The following is a 26,736-nucleotide window of genomic DNA, read 5'->3' as shown; positions in this document are numbered from 1 at the left end:
ACACACTGAGAGCTGCAGAGATCTGAGCAAGAACAACCGCCAACGACTGAGTGACGGGCTGTGTGTGTGTGTGTGTGTGTGTGTGTGTGTGTGTGTGTGTGTGTGTGTGTGTGTGTGTGTGTGTGTGTGTGTGTGTGTGTGAATCATAGCAAACACTGAAAGGCATTTCTTGGACGCAGTAATGAGTTTTGTTTGCTCAAAATAATGTTCCCCTCAAAATGCAACATTTGTACTTGCAACAATTATTTTACACGCACAAACAGCAGAGGGCGCTACAGGCGCGGGGGGAGGGTTTCCATCCGGGTCAACTGTCGTGGCCGTTTAGCACAGCGTCGCTGCTGGTGAGTTAACGCCCCCCCTCCCCATTTTTAAAAAAGAAATAAAGTAAATGTATTTTAGATGTGCCGTGTGCAGACAGCAGTGATCCAGTTCTCGGGCTGAGCTGCTGTACGTGACGTCCTAACGTTGTGCCCGTTTGTAGTCATCGGCAGGCCTCTTCATCACGTTTCTTTACGTGATCTCCATCTTTCCCAGTGTGACCGTTGGCAGCGTGGCCTGGTCCCCTCCACCTCAGCAGTCATGTGCCGCTGCTGGATGACGTATAAGCGTTAATACTGTCAATGCAAAGCATTAAGTTTGAACCTCAGTCTCTCCGGTTCTGTTCACTCTGTGAGAAACTGCCTGTCAGTACTGTCCACGCTCGGCTGCCGTGTAGTGATGGGATTTCCGGCTCTTTTTAGAGAGCCGGCTCTTTCGGCTCGACTCACTAAAAAGAGCCGGCTCTTTCGGCTCTGAACCGGCTCTTCAGGTTGTTTTGTTGCTTTAATTAATTTATCTTTAACAATAATATAAAATTATGCAGAAAAGGAATTACTAATGTAAAAAAAAGTGGTTTTATTCGTACAAACTCTAAAGCATATACAAACTCCAAAAAGCACGTACAAACTCCAAAACACATTTCTGGCATTAACTGAACTTCCAAAACAGAGCTACCCAGATCACTTAAATTACACAATTGAAAGCATGTGTTGTTTGTGTATTTATAGACAAGCACTCATATTTATTCAAATAATTTAAAAAAAAAAGTTCATTTACCTGTTACTACCACACACCAAATCCGGTTGTTGATACTTCCTGGCTTGTGTAGCCACTAGGTAACAAAAGCTCAACACGGTGCCCTAGCATCCTGGAGCACTTCTGTTGTCTTTTGTACGTGATTCTGAGTTTTTACGTGTTTTGGAGTTTTTACGTGTTTTGTAGTTTGTACATGCTTCGGGGTTTGTAAGTGCGTCTGAGTTTTTACGCGTTTTGGAGTTTTTACGTGTTTTGGAGTTTGTACGTGCTTTGTCTCTAAGGGTCACTATAAATATACTTTATTTATTCACTCCACATAAAATGTAATAAATAAATCATATAATACAAAAAACAACTATTTACATTTGAAACTTTTAACTATTTAAATTTTCAGCTTTTTCCTTTTAAACAAATTTAACGTGAAACAACACAAAACACTGCAAACCACAACACAATTAAATATAAATTAAAATATTAAAACAAAAAGAAGATGCACATTCTCTGTCATATGGGCCTGCATGATTTCTGAATCCTTTATCATCTGCAACTGAAAATAGTGGATGATTACTATGTGACGTCACTAATGTGACGTTGTCCCTCGCTCTCTTTCTCTCTGGCTCTGTTCCTGTGCTACTGCGAGTGTAACTAACGCCCCTCCCCCCTCTTCCGAGCGTAAAGTACAGGTCGCGCATGCGGAGTTTAGCGGAAAAAAGGGCGAGAGAGGGTGAGAGAAAAAAACCCCAAAACCTCACGGAGTCGGCTCTAAAAGCCGTTTCGTTCGCGAACGACACATCACTACTGCCGTGAGCATGCCAGCTACATTTGATTAGGTTTGAATGGCTGCTGTGGGGCTGAGCTCAGTTTCCCTGTCAGAGTTAACCAGAGCCCGTTGACCCTGCTTTGTCTCTAAACTCGCACTTCTTTCAGGTGAGCAGGTGACTGATCTTCAGTTCCAGCATTAGATCATCCATGGAGGAAATCCGTTTCCATCATGAGACTGTGCTGTCAGACGTTCACATGCTCCGCCCCGGTGGACGCCACCTTATGACACACCTCAACAACGTTGGTCAACCTGGTGTGTATAATGATGTCACTGCCACAGCGTCATAATACTGAAGCTGTAGGTTGTTGTGACTAAGAATACGTTTCCTCTTAAACTGTTTTTGTTCTCCCAGAAGTTTCAGCTCATTCAGATTTTTAGTAATTAGTAAAAAACAATCACAAAAAGAAAACATGACACTATTATGAAAGTGTTTGGAGTGATTTTAGTCAAACTGCCAGTCTTCAGTTCACTGTTCTTTATTTTTGCTGCTGTGTACAGAATCTGTTGTTCACAACATGACAATGACCAAATCAGTGTGTTTAATATAATTATAGTATGTACATGCATTACTCACTTGTTTGTGACACTTTTGTACTTGGTAATTGATCGAAGCTGCTAAGATGAAGAAGCGAAATAAAATGTCAAAATTGTCGTTTGAAAATTAAAATTCAAAACATGTCAAAATGCAAATCATCTGATTGTTAAACTTGTACTGAATATTAGAGGTGGGAATCACCATACATCCCACGATACGATATTATTGCAATTTTTAAAAATATTTTGCGATATTCAGATTCTGTACATAAAGGTAAACTTTATCAATATTCATTTTCTCTAATATCAAAGTCTCACACTCAGTCTTTCTCTCATTTCAGTTTGATTGTTGACAAACTGAACGGTTTGTATTACAGTCTAGTCCAACTTAACTGAATCAACCATCTGGTACAATTATAGCTATTCTGAACTATGCAGTTTATGAAAACTATGCAGCCCCTTCAGCAACTGAAGAATTTGAAAGTAAATTAAAACAAAATATAATTTTACATTAAATAAAAAAGTTTTAAACTTAATTCAAATAAAACATGTCTTAAATTAAAATAAGTAAACTGTCATGTTTATTGCTGCCAAAAACAAGTTAAACACATTTGGACAGTGAAGGAATGTCAGGATTCTTGCTCAGAAAAAGGATCAACATGCTCTGAAGTCAGAGCACAAAAACCTTTTTGTAACAAAGTATCGATTTCTGCTGTCCCTGTATCCATACATTATTAGCAAACAAAATATCACCATGCTACACAGTATCCATTTTTCCCCCACCTCTACTGAATATGTGTTTTTTCAGCATGTATACTTTGTCATGTGTACTTTTCAGTCTTCATGTCCAGGTTCGTGATCCTGGCAGAAAGATGTGACGAGCCGGGGAGTGACTTAAAACATGAAACCAGCCAAACAGTCAAACAAGCCCCTGAAGAAGCTGATGGAGAGGACAGAAAAGTAGAGTCGCTCTTGGACTTCGATGGAGATCTTGACATAATACATCGGTATGCAAAAACATTTCCTCAGTCAACTATTAAAAGCTGCTGGTTTGCTTGGGAAGGGTGTCATACAGGTTAAGACCATCCATATACTACTTCAACATCTTCAGATTGTTTTATTAATGTGTTCATTATCATTGTGTAGAGTGCAGAAAATGTTACAAAGGTAGTAGAGCTGCTTCATCTTTACCTTAGAAATCGGTGTGACAGATTCATAAGTTGTGTGGAAGAAGAACACAAAACATTAAATAATCAAACATTAAACTCAAACTCCGACCCATCTGCATATTACTGCTCAACTTGCATGAATGCTGCGTTGGACTCGGCGGTGCTCCGTGGCGTTGTCACTGTGGCGTTGTCACTGTGGGCCCTGAGTTCACTTCGTTGGGTTATGTGGAATGGGGGTGACTGCTGAGCCAGTTGTTTGCTTTCTCCTTCCAGGGATTGTCTTTGACCTCCCGGCCCCCCCTCTCCCCACTGTCTCATACAACACATCACTCAACATGTAAAGTGTGAGTGAGGGGGGGTTGTGGGTTGCGTAGGTTGTAGCGTGTAGGGCCAATCACGTGGCTTTGCTGGCTGCGCTCCCGCCCCTCCTTTTAATTGCTCTGTAGTCATTACATCATTCATTCAGCATACAGACTGAACAAGTCACCTGGATAAGTGATGAAACTTTTCTCCCAATGAAAAATTTGTCTTTTGTTTTAATCCATTCATCATCATCATCATCATCATCATCATCAAACCAGAATGTCTGTATTACATAACAAAGGGAGAGTATATGGTCTGCAGTTCCAGTTGAAATGCACAGAATGAGCTGTTTGTCTTTGTTTTTGCTTCAGAAGGACATTTCAGATATATTGTTCAAACCATGTCAGCTCAATTTTTATAAATTTGGTGTAAGATGATATTCCTGTTTTGCCTTTCAGGAAATAGTTTGTTGGTGAAACAGTTTCTTTAAAAAAAAATATTCTTAGATTTCTTGACATCCTTTGGATCGACACTGTAGGCCAAGATTAGGGCTGCTCGATTATGGCAAAAATGATAATCATGATTATTTTCACTGAGATCTCGATTATTTGACGATATTTAACAATAACAATGTTGAATAATGACTTTAAAGATTGTCAAAAATATATAAAATAGTGCAAATACTGATAACAGTGCAAATGTTTGCAATATAAGAAATAAATGAAAAATGTAAACATCTATGTTTAGTGAACTTTGCAGTGTTGCTCTGTGGTGCAGCTGCGACACTGTAGCAAAGTTTACACACTATGTCTACTTGATCCACGTCTGCCTCATGAACCCATAATGTTTCCACACCACTCAAGTTTTTTTACCTCTTTTCAACCAACAGCATCACTCTCCTCTCCAAATAACTTCTGCTGAGCTTTCCGAGCTTCCCTCGGGTCCTCTTAATCAGCGGTCCCCAACCCCCGGGCCTCGGACCGGTACCGGTCCGTGAGTCGTTTGGTACCGGGCCGCGAGAGTTGAGGCTCAGGTGTGAAATGTATAGTTTTCAGGTTTTTTATCGGTTTTCAGCGTTATTTTGTTATCGTTAACTCGGTTTTCCTGGGTCTTTTCACGTGTGTTATGAATAAATCTTCTTTTTTTCGGTACCGGTACTAGTTTTATTTTGTTGTATTTATCCGCGACACCTTAAAGGCCGGTCCGTGAAAATATTGTCGGGCATAAACCGGTCCGTGGCGCAAAAAAGGTTGGAGACCGCTGCTCATTGTTGTGACGCGTGTTCGAAATGCAGAGAGGTGCGCTCGATTCGCCACACGGAGCAGCACGAGAGTAAAGCACGAGGGAGGGGCTAATAATCGGCTCAGTCATTTTTAATGATCGTTGAAAGCCCAGATCGTAATCGAGGTTAAAATTCGATTAATTGAGCAGCCCTAGTCTAGATGTTGATTTGCCGTTATATTTTTGTTAGAAATGCAAATTATTTGTGTAGTGCGTCAGTGAAATATGATTTTGAAGGATTAAAAGTGTGTTTAGGAGAGTTGTTCATAATCTAATAATCACTAGCATCTATTAAACCATATATTCTCTCAAACCACACTTTGCAGGACAAGGACCGACTCTTGAACATGATGTCCTTATTATTCCATCATACCAGTGTTTGTTTGTGGAAGGCTGCTGTGTTTGGTAGAACTTGGTGTTTTTAATAAAGACATTTCTGGGATCTCATTTCCTCCCCAGTCTATCAAAGTAGTAGGATTTGTTAAGAAAGAAGGGTCCAATCACACCATGTACTTCTAATGGTGTAGATTTTTACATACAATACACAAAAGTACACACTGAGAGGTGTAGTGAATCCAGGTGTTTCAGTTGCTTCCATGGTGACAGGTGTATTAAATCAAGCGCCTGCTTCTACAAACATTCGTGAAAGAATAGATCACTCACACGAGCTCAGTGAATTCCAGTGTGCTACCATAATAGGACGCTACCTGTGCAACAAGTCCAGTCAGGACATTTTCTTGCTACTAAATGTTCTACAGTTAGCTGTTAGTGGTATTACAACAAAGTGGAAGCGATCCGGAACAACTCATCTCAACCACGAAGTGGTAGGCTTCGTAATCAGAGAGCAGGGCAGTGGGTGCTTGGCCATATTTTGCTCTTGGTTTGCCAACTTGCCAGAATTTATTGCTTCAGACATCCAAACTTCATGTGGCGTTTAGATTAGCTCAAGAAAGATGTGTGGAGTGGGTTTCCATGGCTGAGCAGCTGCATCTAAGCATTGATTCAATTCAATTCAATTCAATTTTATTTATATAGCGCCAAATCACAACAAAAGTCGCCTCAAGGCGCTTCATAGATACAGAGAAAAACCCAACAATCATATGACCCCCTATGAGCAGCACTTTGGCGACAGTGGGAAGGAAAAACTCCCTTTTAACAGGAAGAAACCTCCAGCAGAACCAGGCTCAGGGAGGGGCGGGGCCATCTGCTGTGATTGGTTGGTGTGAGGGAAGGAAGACAGGATAAAAGACATGCTGTGGAAGAGAGACAGAGGTTAATAACAGATATGATTCAATGCAGAGACGATGTTAACACATAGTGAGTGAGAAAGGTGACTGGAAAGGAAAAACTCAATGCATCATGGGAATCCCCCGGCAGCCTACATCTATTGCAGCATAACTAAGGGAGGATTCAGGGTCACCTGGTCCAGCCCTAACTATATGCTTTAGCAAAAAGGAAAGTTTGAAGCCTAATCTTGAAAGTAGAGATAGATTACATCATTACATTACATCATAAAGTCCATAAAGATATGGATGAGTGAGTTTGGTGTGGAAGAACTTGACTGGTCTGCGCTGACCTGAACCTGATGCAACACCTTTGGGATGAATTAGAGTGGAGACTGTGAGGCAGGCCTGCTTACCCAACATCAGTGCTTTGTAAGGAACCAGTCGAGGCTGTTAAAGCTGCAAAGGTTGGTTTGACAACATATTAAACCCTGTGGATTAAGGATGGGATTGGGTTGTTTGTGAAGGATCAGTGACACAGAATGTGGCAGCCACAAGGTTACGTCTGGATGGCCTACAAGCTCATGTTAAGTGAGAATTTCTTCCCAGCTGCTGCTACTGTTTGCAGGAAGGCCTGTTTTGTCCACTGTTGTCTGTCATGTTCAGTCGGTTCCCTCCCATGTGTCACCGCTGACACTGGAGCCTCTCCCAGCACACTTGGGTATCCACTGGCAGCAATATGACGTCATACGCAAAACATTTCTTTGTCACTTTGGAATGAATCGGATCAATGGCTTTCAGAGAGAAGGACTTACATCTGATGCGATCTTGGAAAAACAAAGCAAACCAAAACTAAATTCCACTTTATCCTGAAAAATAGGCCGATAAATAAAAAAATGTTGCTTTCTGGTGAAACTTGTGCCAATATGGTGTGGGGGCCACTTGGGAACTTCAGGAGGCATGCGTAGCTGCATTCACTGCTTCTTGCTTTAAAGGCTTACTGATGCTCACGTGGTCTGAAATCAGACGTAGGAGTCACCTCGACCTTTCATTTCCCCCACATCAGATTTACTGGTTGCCCACAATTACTCCAGGATATCCCAGTTCTGGAGAGTCTGGTGTCGACTGGCATGGAAGTGCTTTTTAGCAGCTGCACAGTTTTTACAACACTAATATTTGCTGTCAGATGGGTCCTAAACACCTCATTGCAATGTTTTACCCCTTTCAGTTTCTTCCCAGTGTTTGTATCGTTGCACTAATTTTCGCCATGGCCCCGATTGCTTTGTTCGGTTTTGGAAAGAGAAACATGTATTCTAGGAAAACAGTTTTGTCCAGTCAGAATTAGGACGGATGGAAACTTGAGGCGACTGTTGTTGTGATTTGGTGCTATATAAACACAATGAATTGAATAGAGTTACTCTGGCTGCACAGTTTCCTGCGTCTCTGTACCATTTTTATCAAACCCCACTCATCAGCTCCCTCGGACCCTTGTGCTGTAAGATGTAGTGAGTTTGTCTCTATGTGATCAGATGTGTCTGTGTGTCGCTGTGCAAGCTCCACCATCACAAACAGGAAACTCAGCAGTCTGTTGGAATCTCCACTCACACGCATACAGCACCGGATCCTGTTTAACCATCTGCAACATTTCAATCAAGCAATCTCTCCCTGACATGATGGCAGTCAACTAGGTTACATGTCTCATCTTAACCCAACAAGCTGAAAGGACAGACGACAACAGAATGTTTCAAAGATCCATATAAAGACCATTGCCTTCATGTAGTATAGGGATGCACCGATACTGGTATCTGGTATCGGCCTCGATACCACATTTTCTAAAGTACTCGTACTCGTTAAAAGTCCCGCGATACCGAGGACCGATACCACGGTCTGAGACCTGTCTATGTTTGAGCGGCATGTAAGGGGTTAATCACAGGCGCCGAGTGCCCGCCCCCAGGCCCCGAGTGCCCGCCCCCAGGCCCCGGCTGCATCTCAGGGCTGGGAGAAGGCGAGGCGAGACAAGTCAGCCGTGTGGAACTATTTCAAAGTGAACGAAGACGCGAAAACAAAGGCGGACTGCAAATTGTGCTCAGCGAAATTGTCCAGAGGCTCTAAAGGTAGCGCATTTAACACAAGCAATTTAATCAAGCACCAAAATCCCAACACAACAACGAGTACAAAGAGTTTACCCACGCTTATTTACCCACGCTTATTTACCCACGCTTATTTACCCACGCTTATTTACCCACGCTTATTAGCACAGAGGAGCATAGCTGATGCTATAGCAGTGGGACGGAAAATAGTTGGGCATTTTAAACACTCCGCCTTAGCCTACTCCCGCCTCGAGGACATTCAGGGACAGCTCAACCAGCCAATAAAGAGACTGCAGCAGGACGTACAGACGCGCTGGAACAGCACGTATTACATGCTCCAGTCCCTCATTGAGCAAAAGCGAGTGCTGGGCGTGTCCGAGCACGAACTCCCTGACTATCTCACCGCTCACCAATGGGCTCTCATGGAGACGACTGGTGCCACGCCCCCTTTGAGGAACTAACTAAAAAAGTGAGCAGCTACGTCGCACTAGCCTCTGATGTCATCCCAGCTGTGACTGTGCTAGTGAGACTTCTAAACAGAGAAACAGACGAACAAATTTAACATTAAATTTTGTTTTTTATAATTATTTATTCTGTAATATGTTGCATACAACATGCTTTTCATTTTAAATAAATGTTCTTAATTCCAAACTCCCTTGTTGTTGTTTTGTTTTTGTTAAATTATAGGACTAAAGCTGTTACCTGCAAATTTAAATCATGTTTTTATTAAGTACTCGGTATCAGCGAGTACTGAAATGCAAGTACTCGTACTCGTTTCCAAAAAAGTGGCATCGGTGCATCCCTAATGTAGTATTGTTCAATCATTAGAAAGCATCTTACAATTTTATGAACCACTAAGTGTACTGACGGGTAGCACCAGAGACTACTAAATAGTCAACCTATTGTCCTGCAACCTGGAGAGTTACCTCTCTGTCAGCAGTTGCTGAACTCAACAGTTAAGTTTTTCATTTTTAACAGTGATGAGAGACATGGCCATGTTCATGACCATCAGCTAGTCTTCACTGCATGTGTGTGTCTGTTAGTAGGCAGGTTAGTGCATTGTATGTGTGTGTGTGTCATCTTCTTTTTGTTGCTATGCCGAGGACCATTCTCTTTCTCAGCCTCCAAGTCAGTTGGCCTCAGTCTCCTGCTTTTCAGGACAGTCCTTAACCCAGTGTTCACTAAAAATAGCCTTCATTGGTCCTCCAGGTTCTCTTCTGCTGCTGTCGCCACTCCCACATCCTGCATCGGTTCATTTTAACTCCACGTGTTGCGCATCTCAAACTCAATCTTTTAAAGTCCATTCACACACAGTGATTTTGAAGCTTCTGATTTAGAGCACAGCTCTCTGTCCATAGTAGAGTTTGTATGTGCTGCTGCTCCTTTAAGGTCGAGGGCAATGCTGCTATCTGGCCACCTGCTGTTGACTCTTGATGTCAGTGAAGTTGCTCTAGAAGTGTATTATGGCGGCTGGGGGAGTTTGGTTGCCGCTGATTTCCTGGGTCATCTGGCATCGAAACCAAACCGACTGTCTGAGAAACATTGAAAGAAGGTTAAAACCTTTTCGATATCAAAGGTTTTAACCATTGTGTGAGTACAGTCGTGTCTATGGGAGTGAAATGTGGTTGGGAGTGAGATTCCCACCATCATGTAGGCACCAGCATGTTGTACCTTTGAGCAAAGCTTGCAGTCAGTTGTTTTCTCGTCTTCATACACTCTGTGTTTGTAGAAGAAAGTTACAAATATCAACACTACACAGGTTAGATGAGGTGAGAGACAAACGCCACACGTCTTCAGCTCTGTCTTGTGTCAGTGATGTGTCGTCATCTGGTTTGCTGTAGTCAGTAGACTTACATTAGTTTATATCAGCTCACTGGTAGAACCAATAACTCGGGAGCCTAAGGACACTAAAACGAATAATACGTTTAAAGTTTAATGAGTTTTATGTTAAGAAATCAAGGATATACTTTCACTGTTTGTGTCTTTAGTGGTCATTGGCTCAGTGTTTGGCTAGCTGCACCGAAACTGGAAACTCCAGCTGTTACCTGCGATGTTTGGGTTTGTACCTGATGTGGAGGAGAGCCCGTCTGTGTCACCAGACTCACAGGTTGGAGTCCAGCACTCTAATTTTAGTGTCCTTATTACCCCATGAGTTATTGGTGGGGGTGGGTTTTGATTATCGATTCATCAATTAAAATCGATTCTGGCTTGGATAACGTGATATCGATTCATTAAAATCCTGAATCGATTTTTTTATATAAATGTATTTTGCCCAAAATTCCAGAATCTCAGGTGAAACGTCACAAAATTTTGACAACCACCAAACATTTAAGACAGTAAATGAGAACAGCTTCTGCACAAAGACGTAAACACACAGCTCGCTGATTCTGATCTGTCGGCGGTCCGCGCTTTGTGTTTACGGCCTTTTTGCGCTGATTCTAAAGCTGTTAGTTTTATCTCTCTCTAAACAATATTGACTGAACCAGCTGCAAAAGAAGATCCAAACTACGCTTCACATAAACATCGTCATGAATTCACTCTGACTTTTGCTGTTTTGCTTCCACCAGGATAAAATCACACTTCATGCACAGCTCTCTCTCTCTCCCTCTCTGTACTTCAAGAACAGTTTCCTGTCTATCCCTGAAATCTGTTTTCTGCATTATTCACTTGCTTGTTACGCACCAGTCTACCGTTGTTTACAGGCTGTTGGCCGATGTTTTTTTTCCTTTTACTTACTTCCGAAAAGAAAACCTCATTTCTGCTGTTCAACAGGCTTCTGATCTAATTTAAACTTTTTAAAATTATACAAAATGCAAAATGCAAAACGCCATGTCTCTAATAAAACCTCTGTAACATCAGAGGTGATGTTCATATGTTGATTAATGGTTTTCTTTCGTTTTTGATGTACTGCAGAATATTTTTATAAAATCCAGAACAGGAAAATCTCCTTCATGTTTTTCTGTTTTATCTTCAGTTACTTTGACACAAAGGCCTCTGCTGTGATGCTCACACCTTTGATAAAGTCTGGAAAGTGTCAGCTTCCTTTTTATAGATACACAAATATGTAAATGTACTGATCTGAATTATAATATTTCTGACTGTCTGAGGCAAAATTTCCCAGATTCAAATCGAATTGAATCGATTCTAGAAATCAGTGACGATACGCAGCCCTAGTTATTGGTTCTGTTCTGTGAACTTAAACTAATTTATGTCAGTTTTTGAGAGCAGAGCTCCATGGTGTAAATTAGCCTTCATACATGTAATGTTTCTGTTCCACTTTAAGATGATTTAAGAATAAAGGGCTTTGATTAAAAAGTATTCCTTCAGTAATTGTTAAAATTCCAAAGATAGCAGACCTACACTAAGACAAAGGAAATGTGCAGCTGTTCACATATCTGTAAGTAAAACTTTTCTGGAGAATTAGCAACATAAAAATGAAAAATGCAGCTTAGTTATTGTTTTTTTCTGTTGATGTGATATTTTGTTATTTCTCAGACCTCGGCCAAACCTTACAGAGGGCAGCAGTCGGGACTGGACTCGCCCAGTCGTTCTCAAACAGTCTAATGACGCAATGGGACAAGAAGAAGAGGGTCACTGGTTAAAAGATGTTATAAGGATCGGTAAGAATCTTGATTTTATATTGTTTCTTTAAAAAAAACTCATAAATATTATTATTGTTATCACGAGTGCAGATAGTAGAAAATAATTTTGTCCAAAATTGTCTTTGTATGGTAATAGGATTAGTAATTTAAAGAAAAGAGCTGTCCACAAAAGAGCATGACATGTACCCAAAGCTGCAAAATGGAAGTTAAGGGACAGTGTTCAACCAGCAAATACTGCAAACAGAAAAAGTCTAAAGCTGGTTTAACAAAACTGGTTTGGTGCGTCACAGTGGGCTCGTCACAGCAACACAGGCAGAGTAGATGATAAATGCTCTGGGACAGTCTGGCAGAGCAGGTGTAAAGGTGACTCCAGGTGTGACTGGCCAGACACAGGACCAGAGAGGTGCAGCCTGCTGGAGGCAGTAACCAGCTGCACTGCTGCATCTCAGAGGATGCCACTGTGAGACCATCACTGCGTGTGTCGACGAGAAACCTGCGCTCACTGCTGACAGCCCCAGATGCAGCTTTAGGTGCAGACGATGAGACTGCGAAACACACCTCTGTGAGACAGGAAACATCAGCAGTGCTGTGAGCAAAGAAACCAGTTGTATCCTGTCTGAATGATAGCATCCCGTCGCATTGACAACAATGCTGATAAAGTTTTGAATGGCTCGTGGTCACCTCCAACCTGACGAGTACAGTGCTATGGATGACATCCTGTGCAAGAGTGTTATATGTGCAATAAGGTTTTATTTATTATACTGAGTGACTGTGATCTACCTTGTTGAGTCTGCGCTTCCACAGACCCAGAAGTTTAGAGACTTTTTCCTCATGAAGAACGAAAACCAGACAGAACATCTTCAACCGCTCTGTTACTCGCTAACGAGGGAGAGCTCGGTCAGGACCAGGCTGTGGAGCTTAATGCTCCTCACCTGTCTCCAGACCAAGTCCTTCAAAGAGCAGCTCACCTTGCAGCTATTTATTGACAAACTGTTACAATACAATAGACAAAGGAATGTCTTTGATCCTACAGTTTGAAACAATGTAGCGATGGTAAGCATAAAAATGACAACGTTTAACACTTTAACATACCTCCTTTTTTTATTTTATTCTTTTGTAATTTTATTTAAACTTCTCTTCGTGACCCTGCAGGGACTGCACTTTGTTGTACTTGTTACAAAGAAAATAAAGATATTCTGATTACTTTAAAGTTTTTACTTACTGATCAATCTCACACATTTATTTACTTATTTAACTGTAGTGTACAGTGCACACGTCTGCTGTTGCTCACAGTGGTCCAAGCTCAGGGAGTTTGTGTGTTCGCTCACACACATGAAACATTCGAGGGAACATTGCCCCTGAGATATTTGTACTCCACTTGGGCAGTAACTTGTTCCTCACCTGTTACAGCTGAGAAACTATGGACTTGGAGGTACTGATTCCCATTCCTGCTGCCTCACACTCAGCCGGACACTTCTCCAGTGCAGGGAGGAGGTCACCACCCGATGAAGCTAACACAACCATATCATCTGCAAAAAAATGAAAAAACCAAAATGAAATCCTGAGTGGAGACCCTCCACCACTCGGCTACACCCAGATATTCTATCCATAAAAACTATGAACAGAACTGGTGATGAAGGGCAAGCCTGGAGGAGCCCAACACGTACCAGTAATGAGTTTGACTTACTGCTGGGGACACAAACCAAGCCTCGCTACAGTTGTGCAGGGACTAAATGGCCTGTGTGTGGCCAGATACCCCATATACTGAAGCAACCCCCACAGTCCACAAAACACATGTAGACTGGTTGGACAAACTCCTCGCACCCTTCAGTACCCTGGGAAGGATAAAGAGCTGGTCCAGAGTTCCATGACCAGGACAAAAACTACGTCGTTCCTCCTGAATCTGAGACTCAGCTTTGAGCTCCCCTCTCCAAACTGAGATGTTTGATCCCTCTTTAGATAGAGCACACCCTCTGGTCCCCCCTGCACCACCCCAGACCTCCCCGCGACGTTGCACAGACATGTCAGCCAGGGCAGCCCTACAACCTCCAGAGCCTTCAGGAACTCAGGGCGAATCTCATCCACCGCACAGGCCCTGCTACTGTACAGATGTTTAACCACATCAGTGACTTTAAGTTGTCCCTCTTCCCCAGACTCCACTTCCCTGATAGAAGGTGTGACTGTGGTATTGAGGAGACCCTCAGGCTACGTCCACACGTACACGGGTATTTTTGAAAACGGAGATTTTCCGTTTCCGTTTTAAAAAATAATCCCGTCCACACGTAAAGGCAGAAATGAAGGAAAACGCTGCTAGGAACATGCCAAAGCAGCAGGTGGCGCTATATTCCTAACCGTGCAGAAATGTTGGCCAATCAGAAGTCTAGAAGCCTCGGTGGGAAAAAGTAAACAAAGCTGGAGCATAGAAGCAGAACCGAGTCGTATGTGTGGAGGGACAGTAACTGTGTGTGTATGTAAGCATTTAAACACTGCAGAGACAATTAACAGTAACAGTATTGTAGAAATTCATTTCACCGAAACAATAACGTGGCACACAGTGTGACGTCAAAAAAGGCGCACACCTTTGACGCTGCGTTTTCTGCGTTTTTCTCGTCCACACGTAAATGCAAAAACAGAGTTTTTAAAAATCTCCACCCTGGCCGGAGTTTTTAGAAATCTCTGTTTTCAGGGGCCGAAAACGCCGTTTACGTGTGGACGAAAGGTGCAAACGCATAGAAAAATCTGCGTTTTCAAAAATACCCGGGTACGTGTGGACGTAGCCTCAGTCTTCCTTCCACTGCCACTATATCCTCAGTCTAGGTCAGCAGCATCTCACCACCTCTGCCTCCTCCTGAGTCATCGGATAGTTGACTCAAGGCTTTTTTGATTACCCACCAAACCCCTTCCACTCCCGGGTTTTGTTTCCTCTGGACTCCCACAGGCTAAAACTAAACTACTTTTATTTCCAGTTTGGCATCAAACTTGTTCAATACTCATTGTACAAACTGGAACAGGCTCGTGCTCTGGGCCCCTCACGTGTAACGCACATCTTCATGTAAATGACAATAAAATGTCTCCACGTGGTTCAGACAGCATCAGCTGTTAGAGAGCACCTCACTCACACCTGTCCACACATTTGAATTCATTTAAGTAGGACAGTGAAAATCAGAAATACCATTAAAAGACATGTTTGTAACTCTAGAACTTCAGCAAATCGCAAATGAATTATACTTCATACACAGACCTGCACATTTTTTCTTTAATTTAAGATTAAATTAAATAAATGAATAGTCTGACATCCTGGGTGATAAATAGACTGGACAGGGCCTTATGTAGGACTTTCTACTACAAGCCTCTTTAAACTCACTGTTTGTTTTTCTGCTCTGTCTCCTGAGCCTATGCTGTTCACTCATTGACAGAGCTGGTTATTAAAACAGCTGCTGGATACAAACACACAAACTTTATCAGTCAGTGACAGAGGAAGATGACAGTAGTATCATAACAGGGTCCACCGACCTGGAGACACGAAGACAGTTTTTGGATGTGTTTAATAAATGTGTCCAATCTATTCACAGAGCACACGATGGCCACACCCATGCAGGATGTTGGCAAACAGGTGAGTTTATTCAACCCGGCCTGGGTTCGAGTCTGACCCGCAGTCTCCCCCTCTCTCTGTTTCCTGTCAGTCTCCACTGCATCTATCTGATGAAGCCAGAAAATAAATTGGATTAGATGGACTTTTTAAAAATTGTCTACATCCACTAGTATTTATCTTATAATGGAAGTGTATTCCTGAAGTATACCATGAAATTCTTTGCATAATCAGTTGGAATGAGATACAGCATCAGCTCATGTCTTCTTTGCTCACGTCAGGTGTGGCGTGGGGCATTATTCATGGTGGACTTCATCCTCTCAAACCCAGTCATGTTCAGAGGAGCTACAGTCCTAGAACTAGGAGCAGGGACAGGCTTAACCAGCATCATCACAGCAACCATAGCTAAAGCAGTCTACTGCACAGGTACGATTGAAGCACGTACTCTTCTGTTGTTAAACACTGCAAACAACATTTACAAAGTAACAGCAACATATCGGATGCTCGTACTGTGGGCTTTGTTTTTTTATCCAGTGAAAGGAAAATAAAGATTGCAAACAAGGAGATGGGGTTAGTGAAAACCACTGTTAGCTGCTGTGGGCAGTGCAAACTAACAGCTCGTTCTTATTTCACACTCTTTCCAGGACTTAGATTAAATAACAAATATTTGACTGTTTGTTTAGGGCTTTTTTTTTCATTTTTGTTTTACAGATGTGGGAGAAGACCTTCTACAGATGTGTAAGAGAAATGTAGCATTAAATAAACACATGCTGAAGTCTGCAGGTGAGAAAACTGTCAAATCAGCTACTCATGAGTTCCCTCAGTGTACAGACCACACACACAAACACAGACATACTGCTGGAGACCATGCAGCCAGTTTGGGCTCAGTATCTGTCCTAAGGACACTTTGCTGTAGCTCCTGAGCCACAGCCATGCCTTTTGGCTGTGGAATATATTTACGCACATATATATATATATATATATATATATATATGTATGTATATATATATGTATGTATATATATATTAGGGGTGCAACGATACTCGTATCGATATTGAACCGTTCGATACAGTGCTTTCGGTTCGGTACGCATATGTATCGAACAATATAAAATTTTTTATTTATTTTATCAACTTTCCTTCTGACGATGCTGTCTGTGTTGAGAGCTCAGTGGATCTGCGCTCGACAGTGCAGCCTAGGCGGAGTAGTCGAACACAGATTCACTGAGCGCAGGGCAAGCTAGCAAGACAGAAGCTAAGCTCGTTGCAACATGGCAAATTGAACCTCCCCCACCCTCATTCAGATCTGGTGTCTGGAACTATTTTGGTCTTCATGTGACGTATGACCCTGAAGGTAAGCGCGTCATGGACTAAAGTAAAACAGTATGTTGGATGTGCCACGCAATGCTCAATTACATGAGTGGGAACTAGTGTGTTAGCGCAGTTAGCTCGTTATTGTGTTGACGCTGTCCAGCCCCACACACGGGGCAATCCGCGGTAGCTCGTTAACCGAGATTTGCCGTGTTGTGGCGTTAACCTCATTTCAGATTAACGCTGACAGCACTAGTGGGAACACAACGAATATGACTGCACATTTACTCCGACATCATCCTCGTGCAAAGACAAGTGGAAGCAGACAAAAACAACAAGCACGCATACAAACGTTACCCGAGTCATTTAGACAGCCGTTAGCACATGATTCTCCTTATGGGGACCTGATATGTTTAATATGCTGCTGAGAATATAGCCCAGAAGAAGCGTATAGTAGAGCTTTTATTTTGGAAAGAGACATTTCTCTGTAATAAACTCTCTTTTCCAAAGATGAGTGATTCCTCAATCAGATACAGGGCTCACAAAATCGCTAGCCCGACGTCCTGGGGCTAGCGATTTTTCCAGTCGGGCTGCCCTGCTCTGCTCGTCGGCCTATCGTAGGAAGGAAAAATATATGTCAATGCTTTTGCATTCTTTCGGAAATGTAGCTGGGTAATTATGTCATTGGCATCGGTGAGCCACTGTCAATATGTGACATATTGAAATCGCGTTTGAATTTGCGCTTGTTTTTTGCTTTCACTTTGCAATCGCGCGAACTGTGTATAGAAAGCAACAGCACTGATTGGTGAGTGATGATAATTTGCGCACCAATTCCTCTGACATCATCTTATCAATCGTTAGCTTACTATGCAAACATGACAAGTGAAATCTCCCGCAGCTTAAACATGTGAGAGGTTGATCGCGCAGAGAATCGCTGAGCGTTATGTGAGTGCGTGTGTAAAAGCAGCAGGATATATATTTTAGTTCTGCTGAGCCAAATAAGACAGGTCAGGGTGAAGAAGTGACAGCCAAAGAAAAGCTTACCACAAAACGGAAAGGTTATGACAAATCAGACTATAAGGCAAAAAGAAAGTGCAGCTTTATGGTTTCATGGACAAAAGAATTTCTGTGGCTGCAATATGACGAGCTAAATAACCAGGGCTGCACATAAGTGGTCCGCAGGTGCGCATTCGCTGTCAAAATAAAAAACGCGCACAAGATAAGAAGTTGCAACGCGTGTTTGCATACATAAGATTTTCAGGAGGAGGACAGACATTTGTTTAGAACTCATAAAGATGTCGAAGAAGCTCCTTTAAACAATTACTTTAGTGTTCCTCCACCTCCAAAGAAATGTCAGGAGTCCGAACCACAAAAGAAGCGCGTATTCTCGGAAAAGTGGTTGCAGGAGGTGAGCTGGCTTCAAACAAATGATGAACGCACAGAGATGTGGTGCAGAATGTGCCGTGAAAATTTAATAAATGACAAATTAATAAAAAGGCATCAACATTTTTTTGTGTATCGAAAAAATATCGAACCGTGACACCAAAGTATCGAACCGAACCGAACCGTGAATTTTGTGTATCGTTGCACCCCTAATATATATATATATATGTATGTGTGTGTGTGTGTGTGTATATAGTTATTAAAATTTCCATCCTTTCACTCTCTAAATCACATGACAAACTGCAAAGATTCATCAAACTTAATGCAATCTTTTCTCTCCGTCAGATCACGAGGTGAAAATAAGACAGTTGGACTGGCTTCAGGATGACCTCTGCACAGGTAACACAGATATGTCATTTTATAAACCAACACGCTGTGCAAAGACAGGTCTGGACACATTTGGACAATAACAGCACTTTAGAAAATGTTGCTTGGATACGCAGAGATGGATTGAGGGGAAACGTGATTGTCTTTAGGGCTGTCTCCTCCCTTTATTCCATCCTCTAAAGCAGAGTTTCAGTAGAGACATTTATATTCAACGTTGTGTCACTGTTATTAAGACCTGCATCTGACCAACCAATGCCTGTGCAAGCTTACCTCAGGGCTTCTTTCTAAGAAATGTTCTTTATTCTTTATTACAAGTTTACTGTGACTGTTAGATTAGATAATGAAAAAAGACCAATCACAGTTATGTTTTATGCTTTTGGAGTCCTACTTGCATTATATAAAAAAGTAGCAAGCATTAAATTAGTATAGAATGAATGTTATTGTCAGAGTAAAAGTATTTATCTGAAGGTCTGTCTGAGTAAAGAAGGGAAATATCTCAGGTGTTGGAGGACTGGCTGTCTGTGTTTCGTTACACCAGAGGAAGCAGAGAGTCTGTGGCTTGACTCTGTGTTTGTAATGACAGTCACTAGGTCTGCTTGTGTTGCCTTGGGCTGGAACATGCCCAGCTTATACTCAAAGCCACCAACTTCTAGGATTTTGGCAGATTGCGGTGAGTTGTGGAAGCCGGATCACAAGCTGGCACCAGCTGGAACAGGCTGTAGAAGCTCCACTGCCCCGAGCAGGCGATGAAGGAAAAGAATTCAATTCAATTCAATTCAATTTTATTTATATAGCGCCAAATCACAACAAAAGTCGCGTCAAGGCGCTTCATAGATACAGAGAAAAGCCCAACAATCATATGACCCCCTATGAGCAGCACTTTGGCGACAGTGGGAAGAAAAAACTCCCTTTTAACAGGAAGAAACCTCCAGCAGAACCAGTGGAAGAGAGACAGAGATTAATAACAGATATGATTCAATGCAGAGAGGTCTGTTAATACATAGTGAGTGAGAAAGGTGACTGGAAAGGAAAAACTCAATGCATCATGGGAATCCCCGACAGCCTACGTCTATTGCAGCATAACTAAGGGAGGATTCAGGGTCACCTGGTCCAGCCCTAACTATATGCTTTAGCAAAAAGGAAAGTTTGAAGCCTAATCTTGAAAGTAGAGATAGTGTCTGTCTCCTGAATCCAAACTGGAAGCTGGTTCCACAGAAGAGGGGCCTGAAAACTGAAGGCTCTGCCTCCCATTCTACTTTTAAATACTCTAGGAACAACAAGTAGGCCTGCAGAGCGAGAGCGAAGTGCTCTAATAGGGTGATATGGATAAAAGAACAGCTGTGGCTTCACTGTGGTCAGGCTGCTGTGGATCAATTCGCTTCAAAAGAACATGTGCAGTGTCCACTTTCCTTCATGATCAAAGTGACATTCATGCACTTGGACGCACAGGTGTGAACGTCTCCTGCCCTGATAGCAGCTGGGGGAGGACTATCCTCCGCCTGTGAGCGCTTTAGCACGGGTGAGGTGCCCAAGGCAGCACCGCTGCTTGTTGAGAGTAAGAGCAACACGCTCTTTCACGTCAAAAAGTCGTCATAAATAAGTCTCCAATAACACCAGAAAAAGTCGCCAGATTTGTCGCTAGTCGCTTTTTAGAAAAAAAAGTCGCTAAGGGGGTCTGAAAACTCGCTAAATATAGCGACAAAGTCGCTAAGTTGGCAACACTGCTCCTTGGTGAGGTAATCTTGGCGTGTCCTACTGGGAAGAGGCCCGGGACTCAGGAGTCTGGACTCGCTGGAGAGATTCATCTCGTGGCTGGCTGGGAAAAATCTTGATTCCCACCTCAATGAGCTGGAGGTGGTGGATGGCGTGAGGGAACACTGGGCTTCTCTGCGCAGAATGCGGCCTGCTTGATCGCAAAATGGCTGGATGGATGTAACAGACCTCAGTCTCCAGTTTGGATGTATGAGTTGATTGGTTAACCACCAGTACCCCGAACTAGAAACCAGTACGATAATTACTTTCCTTTGTCTGATCTTTGCAGATGCTGCTGTGGAGTTTAGTTGGACAAAGGAGGAGGTAGCAGATCTGAATAACACTAGCATCATAATTGCTGCTGATGGTAAGTCTTGAGGATGACATCTCTAAAAGATCAGAGCTCTGAAAGAGTTATTGAAAAAGATGGGAAGGTTCTAGACAAGACACTGTGGGCAAACATTTAAAATTATGTGCCTCGCAGCAAGGTTTAAGCACCAGTTCGTTGTCAGAAACTCTACCATGCAAAGCCCAGAGTAGCACACAGTGTGAACTACTGAGATACTGTGTCTGGCAAAGGAGGCTCCAGACTGCTGAGCAACTGAAGCAACTCGTGAAGCGATTTGTAAAAAGCAGTTATTTACTGAGACAGTTTTAAGTTTAGACTTTAGAGTCATTTATGGAACAAATGCAGAAGCTCAGCAATAATTAGCTTTCTTAATGTGTCACCAGTTTGTTATGATGATGATCTGACGGATGGCCTATTCCGAACACTGCACCGACTCTGCAGCAACTTTCCACACACCTGCACTGTCTTCATCTCCATTGAGAAAAGGTATGGTGAAAACATATATATATATATATATATATATATATATATATATATATATATATAGTATATAGTATATATATATAGTATATATATAGTATATACTATATATACTATATATGCTATATATAGTATATATAGCATATATAGTATATATAGTATATACTATATATATACTATATATGCTATATATAGTATATATAGCATATATAGTATATATAGTATATACTATATATACTATATATACTATATATAGTATATATAGTATATATGCTATATATAGTATATATACTATATATAGCATATATAGTATATATACTATATATAGCATATATAGTATATACTATATATGCTATATATAGTATATATGCTATATATAGTATATATGCTATATATAGCATATATACTATATATACTATATATAGTATATATAGTATATATGCTATATATAGTATATATACTATATATAGCATATATACTATATATAGCATATATACTATATATAGCATATATAGTATATACTATATATGCTATATATAGTATATACTATATATGCTATATATAGTATATATACTATATATAGTATATATAGTATATATGCTATATATGCTATATATACTATATATAGCATATATACTATATATAGTATATATACTATATATAGCATATATACTATATATAGCATATATACTATATATAGCATATATAGCATATATAGTATATACTATATATGCTATATATAGTATATATGCTATATATAGTATATATACTATATATAGCATATATAGTATATACTATATATGCTATATATAGTATATATACTATATATAGCATATATAGTATATACTATATATGCTATATATAGTATATATACTATATATAGCATATATAGTATATATACTATATATGCTATATATAGTATATATGCTATATATAGTATATATACTATATATAGCATATATACTATATATAGCATATATAGTATATATAGTATATACTATATATAGCATATATAGTATATACTATATATACTATATATGCTATATATAGTATATATGCTATATATAGTATATATGCTATATATAGTATATATACTATATATACTATATATGCTATATATAGTATATATGCTATATATAGTATATATAGTATATATGCTATATATAGTATATATAGTATATATACTATATATGCTATATATAGTATATACTATATATACTATATATAGCATATATAGTATATATAGCATATATGCTATATATAGTATATACTATATAGTATATACTATATATAGCATATATGCTATATATACTATATATAGTATATATAGTATATATAGCTATAGTATATAGAGCTGTGTTGGATTTAGGTTTTAAAACTCTGCTTAAATTCATATATTATGTTCAAATAATCTCACTACTTCTGCCAAAAATGTTGTGTAATAAACTTGACAACTTATTTAGCCGCTTCATATCACATGATAGGACTCCACCTTTGGCTAGTACACTTGCATTACAAGAGAGGGAGGCCACAAGTTCTCAGCCTCAAAGGGTACTGTGTGGATCTGTCAGTGATCTACAATCATATCTGTAGTGTTCAGATGTTAACACTGAAGAAATATACAAGAATAATTTTCTTAGAATTTAAAACTGTCTGCGATAGTGAACAGTTTATACCAGGCAAAAAGGTCGAGAAGTTAAGCTGTGGGAAAACTGTGGGCTTTCAGGAGATCTAACTCTACTTCTAAGTGATTCAGAGAACGCTTGGGAGAAAGTGCTGCTGTCAGATGAGACCAAAATCGAGTTGTTTGGCAACAGCCTGACCTGCTGTGTTAGAGGAAGAGAAATGCTGAGCCAGAAAACACCAACCCCTCAGTCCAGCACAGAGGTGGAGACATTATGCTTTGAAGCTGGTTATCTGCTAGGTCAGGGGTGGGCAACTCCAGGCCTCGAGGGCCGGTGTCCCTGCAGGTTTTAGATGTGTCCTTGAGCTATCACAGCTGATTTAAATGGCTAAATGACCTCCTCAACATGTCCTGAAGTTCTCCAGAGGCCTGGTAACGAACTAATCATGTGATTCAGGTGTGTTGACCCAAGGTGAGATCTAAAACCTGCAGCACACCGGCCCTCGAGGCCTGGAATTGCCCACCCCTGTGCTAGGTACATTATTTTTGCAAAAACGCAATGTTTAGTCTGTATAGATGTTACGTGACAAGTCTGGATCTGGAAAAGTTGGGATTTTGTGTCGCTGGTTTTTGCCAAATGCTCAGTGTGTAATGGCTTTAAGGGTTAGCCTAACCCTAAGCTCTGCGTTTCAAGGTCCTTTTTACTGCAGGCCTCACTCCTCCATCCACACGAGTGCTTTTTTCTGTACCTAAGTTCTATACCTAAGCTAGCCTTCACAATCTCACACTATCTTGAATGTTGGCAAGGATGCTTTGACACCCAGGTTGGAGGAGCAAGGCCTCAAACCAGCCGCCCCTACTTCTACCTTTTGGCTCCATGTTCAGTAAGTGACTATGTTTCTATCTGGATATCCTTCAAGGATGAACTTCACCCTGCAGCACATGGATGTTTCCTGTGAAGCCTATGATCATTTCATCCACTGTATGAACCAACTTCAGGACCTGGAGAACGGACGGTGTCGTTTCAGAGTCGATCAGCTCCCTTCTAACTTTGATCAGTTTATTTTATATGAACGTGTAGAACAACTGGTGAGTAAAACATTAGCCAACATAATTTGACCATAACTACAGTTTTATACACTAGACTGCCAGAAGTATTCACTTACCCATCCAAGTCATTGAATCCAGGGGTTCCAATCACTTCCATGGCCACAGGTGTATTAAATCAAGCACCTAGACATGCCGACTGCTTCTACGAGCATTTATGAAAGAATAGATCACTCTCAGGAGCTCGGTGAACTCCAGTGTGGTAGGATGTGCAACAAGTCCAGCCAAGAAATTTCCGCACTAGAAACTATTAATCAGTCACCTGTTAATGGTGGCATGTTCTCTGAAAGGACAAATCATGCTTCTCCTTCAGTCTAGGTTTGATGGTTTCCAAGACAAGACATTTGGTGAAGGGGGATTTATGGTGTGGGGTTGTTTTTCAGGAGTTAGATGAACTCGTTTTGGACAATTTAATTCTCCCAGCAAGGTCCATAAAGACATTAATGAGTGAGTTTGGTGTGGAAGAACTGGGCTGGTCTGCACAGAGTCCTGACTAGGGATGGGTATCGTTTAGGTTTTATCCGATACCAGTACCAAACCGGTACTTTTGAAACGGTGCCGGTGCTTAAACGGTGCTCAAACCAGTGCTTAAAGAATGGAGAACACAAACTTTGTCCAAAAACCTCTCATGTTTAACTGTTTTCCACTTTTTCTTTGGTCATTTTAGCCTTTTTGTCCAGGGTGAAGGGAGTATCTGCCATCAAACAAGAAGACAGCCGCATGTAGCTATGATGATGTTTGCTAGTTCACCTTACATGCATTAATGTAATAACGTGGTTAGCCTACTCAACGTAAATTACACACGAACAACATGAAGCTACTCACTCAGAGAAGAACGGCTGCTGCTGCATCATCATCCTCATCATTTCTGCTACACTGGCAGGGCTAGGGGCCAGGACTCTCCTCTTTGGGTTTTTGGGGGATGTTGCTAACTCCGGGTCGATAACAGGCACCACACCCGCAGTAGATGTGCTCGGTGTGAGGTCTCGCAGCAAGCTATCAAATACGGCGCATTTCTCGGCTTTTAAAAAAACACTATGCGTCGCCAGGTGTTTCATCGGATTTGAGGTGTTACCTCCTTTGACAGTATCACAGTATCAGCTTAAAGCACTTGTTGCAGCTGCTGAGTTTGCATCTTTTGCTGTGAAGTACAGCCAGACGTTTGACGGCTTCGCCTTGAGCGTTTTTAATCTGTAGCTCTGCTCTAAAAGAACGTACGTACCTGGACCCGCCTACTATCCTCGGAAACATAAAATGATTGGCTAGAATCTCAAGTGTATGACATCTCAGGGGAAAAAAAGCACCAAAATAAAGCACCGAAATGTGCGCTGCTTTTCAGTCTGGTTACTACCGTTTATGTCAGAACCAGTGCCATCATGGCACCGGATCGGGTACCCATCCCTAGTCCTGACCTTAATCCAATAGATCACCTTTGCCGCGAATTAGAGCGGAGACTGCAAGCCAGGCCTCCTCAACCAAATTCAGTCTCTGACCTCAGAAATGTGGTTCTGGAAGGATTTAAACTAATTAGGAACTCAAGTTCATATGTGTGTGAATTCAGAGAAGCAAATACTTTTGGCAGTATAGTCTATATTGGCTATTTTTTAACCTTATTGAATGCTTATTTTTGATCATAAACCTCAAATGACACTGTTTGCAGTAACTTACTGTAAATGTATTTAAATGCACGTCAGAGTTGCTTTTGTTATTGTAGCACAAAGTGCTACTCCAGTGTTAATCTTTTGGAGACACTGTTGCGAGTGTCATATTGATTGATTGACACCACTGTTCGCAGTATGATATGCTAACATGCCGCTTACAGCAAGACAGTGTTTGTATTTAAACTGCTTGATTAAAGACAATTTTCCTGTTATGTTCGATTTACGGTACCCAAAGTATTTTTCACCATTTGGAATTCTCAAAAAGCATTTTTTTTAACCATTTAAAAATAAATATACAATAACTTTTTTTTTTTTTAATATAACATGCAAACAGTGAAAAGGTCTCATTTTTTTCTAAAATCACTTGAAGTTCTGTGGCGGCCGAATCCAATACGGTTAAGTGGGTTTGTGATAAAGGATGACTTTCATCAATTGCAATAAGTTGTTTATTTGTATGTTATATATATTTTTGCAGGAGCTGTGGAAGGTGACTGCGACTCCTCTTCCTTTGAAGCAAGCCAGATCTGATCCGGAAGCATTTTAATGTTGATCTTGTACCAGCACCAAACCAAAGTGAAGAGAAACTTTCACCCAAACTTTGACCTAAAATATGTTTCACGTTTACAGTTGATGTTTTAATTACATATATTTATAAAAAAATATATGTATAAAATAAAATGTAGTAATCAAGATAAATATTGAAAATAAAAAAAAAACCCAATAAAAGTAAAAATATTATTTTATTTAAATTTTGCATTCCCTTGTGTAACTTTTTATCCTTTTCATCCTCATGTCAGTGGTTGTCAGTGTCTGGTTGGTGGAGCTTGGGAAGTGGAAGGAAGTGCTAACTGGGAAGTGGTGGGTCAGTTTTAGAGCCGATTAGATAGTCTTTGACCAAGAGACCAAACAGCAACGTTCAGTCATAGATCTTTAAAAGTCACCTTTAAAATGCTGCTTTTGGTCTCTGGTTAGGGTTAGCTTATGGATATTGTAAA

General features: G+C 40.9%; 1 protein-coding gene across 1 annotated transcript; it reads left to right on the top strand.

Moving 5' to 3' along the window:
- The first annotated feature begins 275 nt into the window (after positions 1 to 275).
- On the top strand, positions 276 to 26,490 carry mettl22 (methyltransferase 22, Kin17 lysine). Its single transcript, XM_087837341.1, has 12 exons — positions 276 to 341; positions 2,002 to 2,149; positions 3,270 to 3,438; positions 11,993 to 12,117; positions 15,672 to 15,712; positions 15,970 to 16,114; positions 16,400 to 16,471; positions 18,727 to 18,780; positions 20,810 to 20,887; positions 21,253 to 21,355; positions 23,894 to 24,062; positions 26,217 to 26,490. The coding sequence occupies exons 2-12, from the start codon at positions 2,044 to 2,046 to the stop codon at positions 26,283 to 26,285; spliced, it is 1,131 nt and encodes a 376-aa protein (XP_087693467.1). The 5' UTR covers positions 276 to 341; positions 2,002 to 2,043; the 3' UTR covers positions 26,286 to 26,490.
- The last annotated feature ends 246 nt before the right edge of the window (positions 26,491 to 26,736 follow it).

Source organism: Neolamprologus brichardi, unplaced genomic scaffold (assembly GCF_056152115.1).
Source record: "Neolamprologus brichardi isolate AB-2024 unplaced genomic scaffold, ASM5615211v1 NODE_ptg000031l+_length_7269946_cov_1, whole genome shotgun sequence".
Taxonomy (NCBI): Eukaryota; Metazoa; Chordata; class Actinopteri; order Cichliformes; family Cichlidae; genus Neolamprologus; species Neolamprologus brichardi.
Note: the sequence above shows the minus strand (reverse complement) of the source record. Positions and strands in the feature narration are given on the sequence as shown.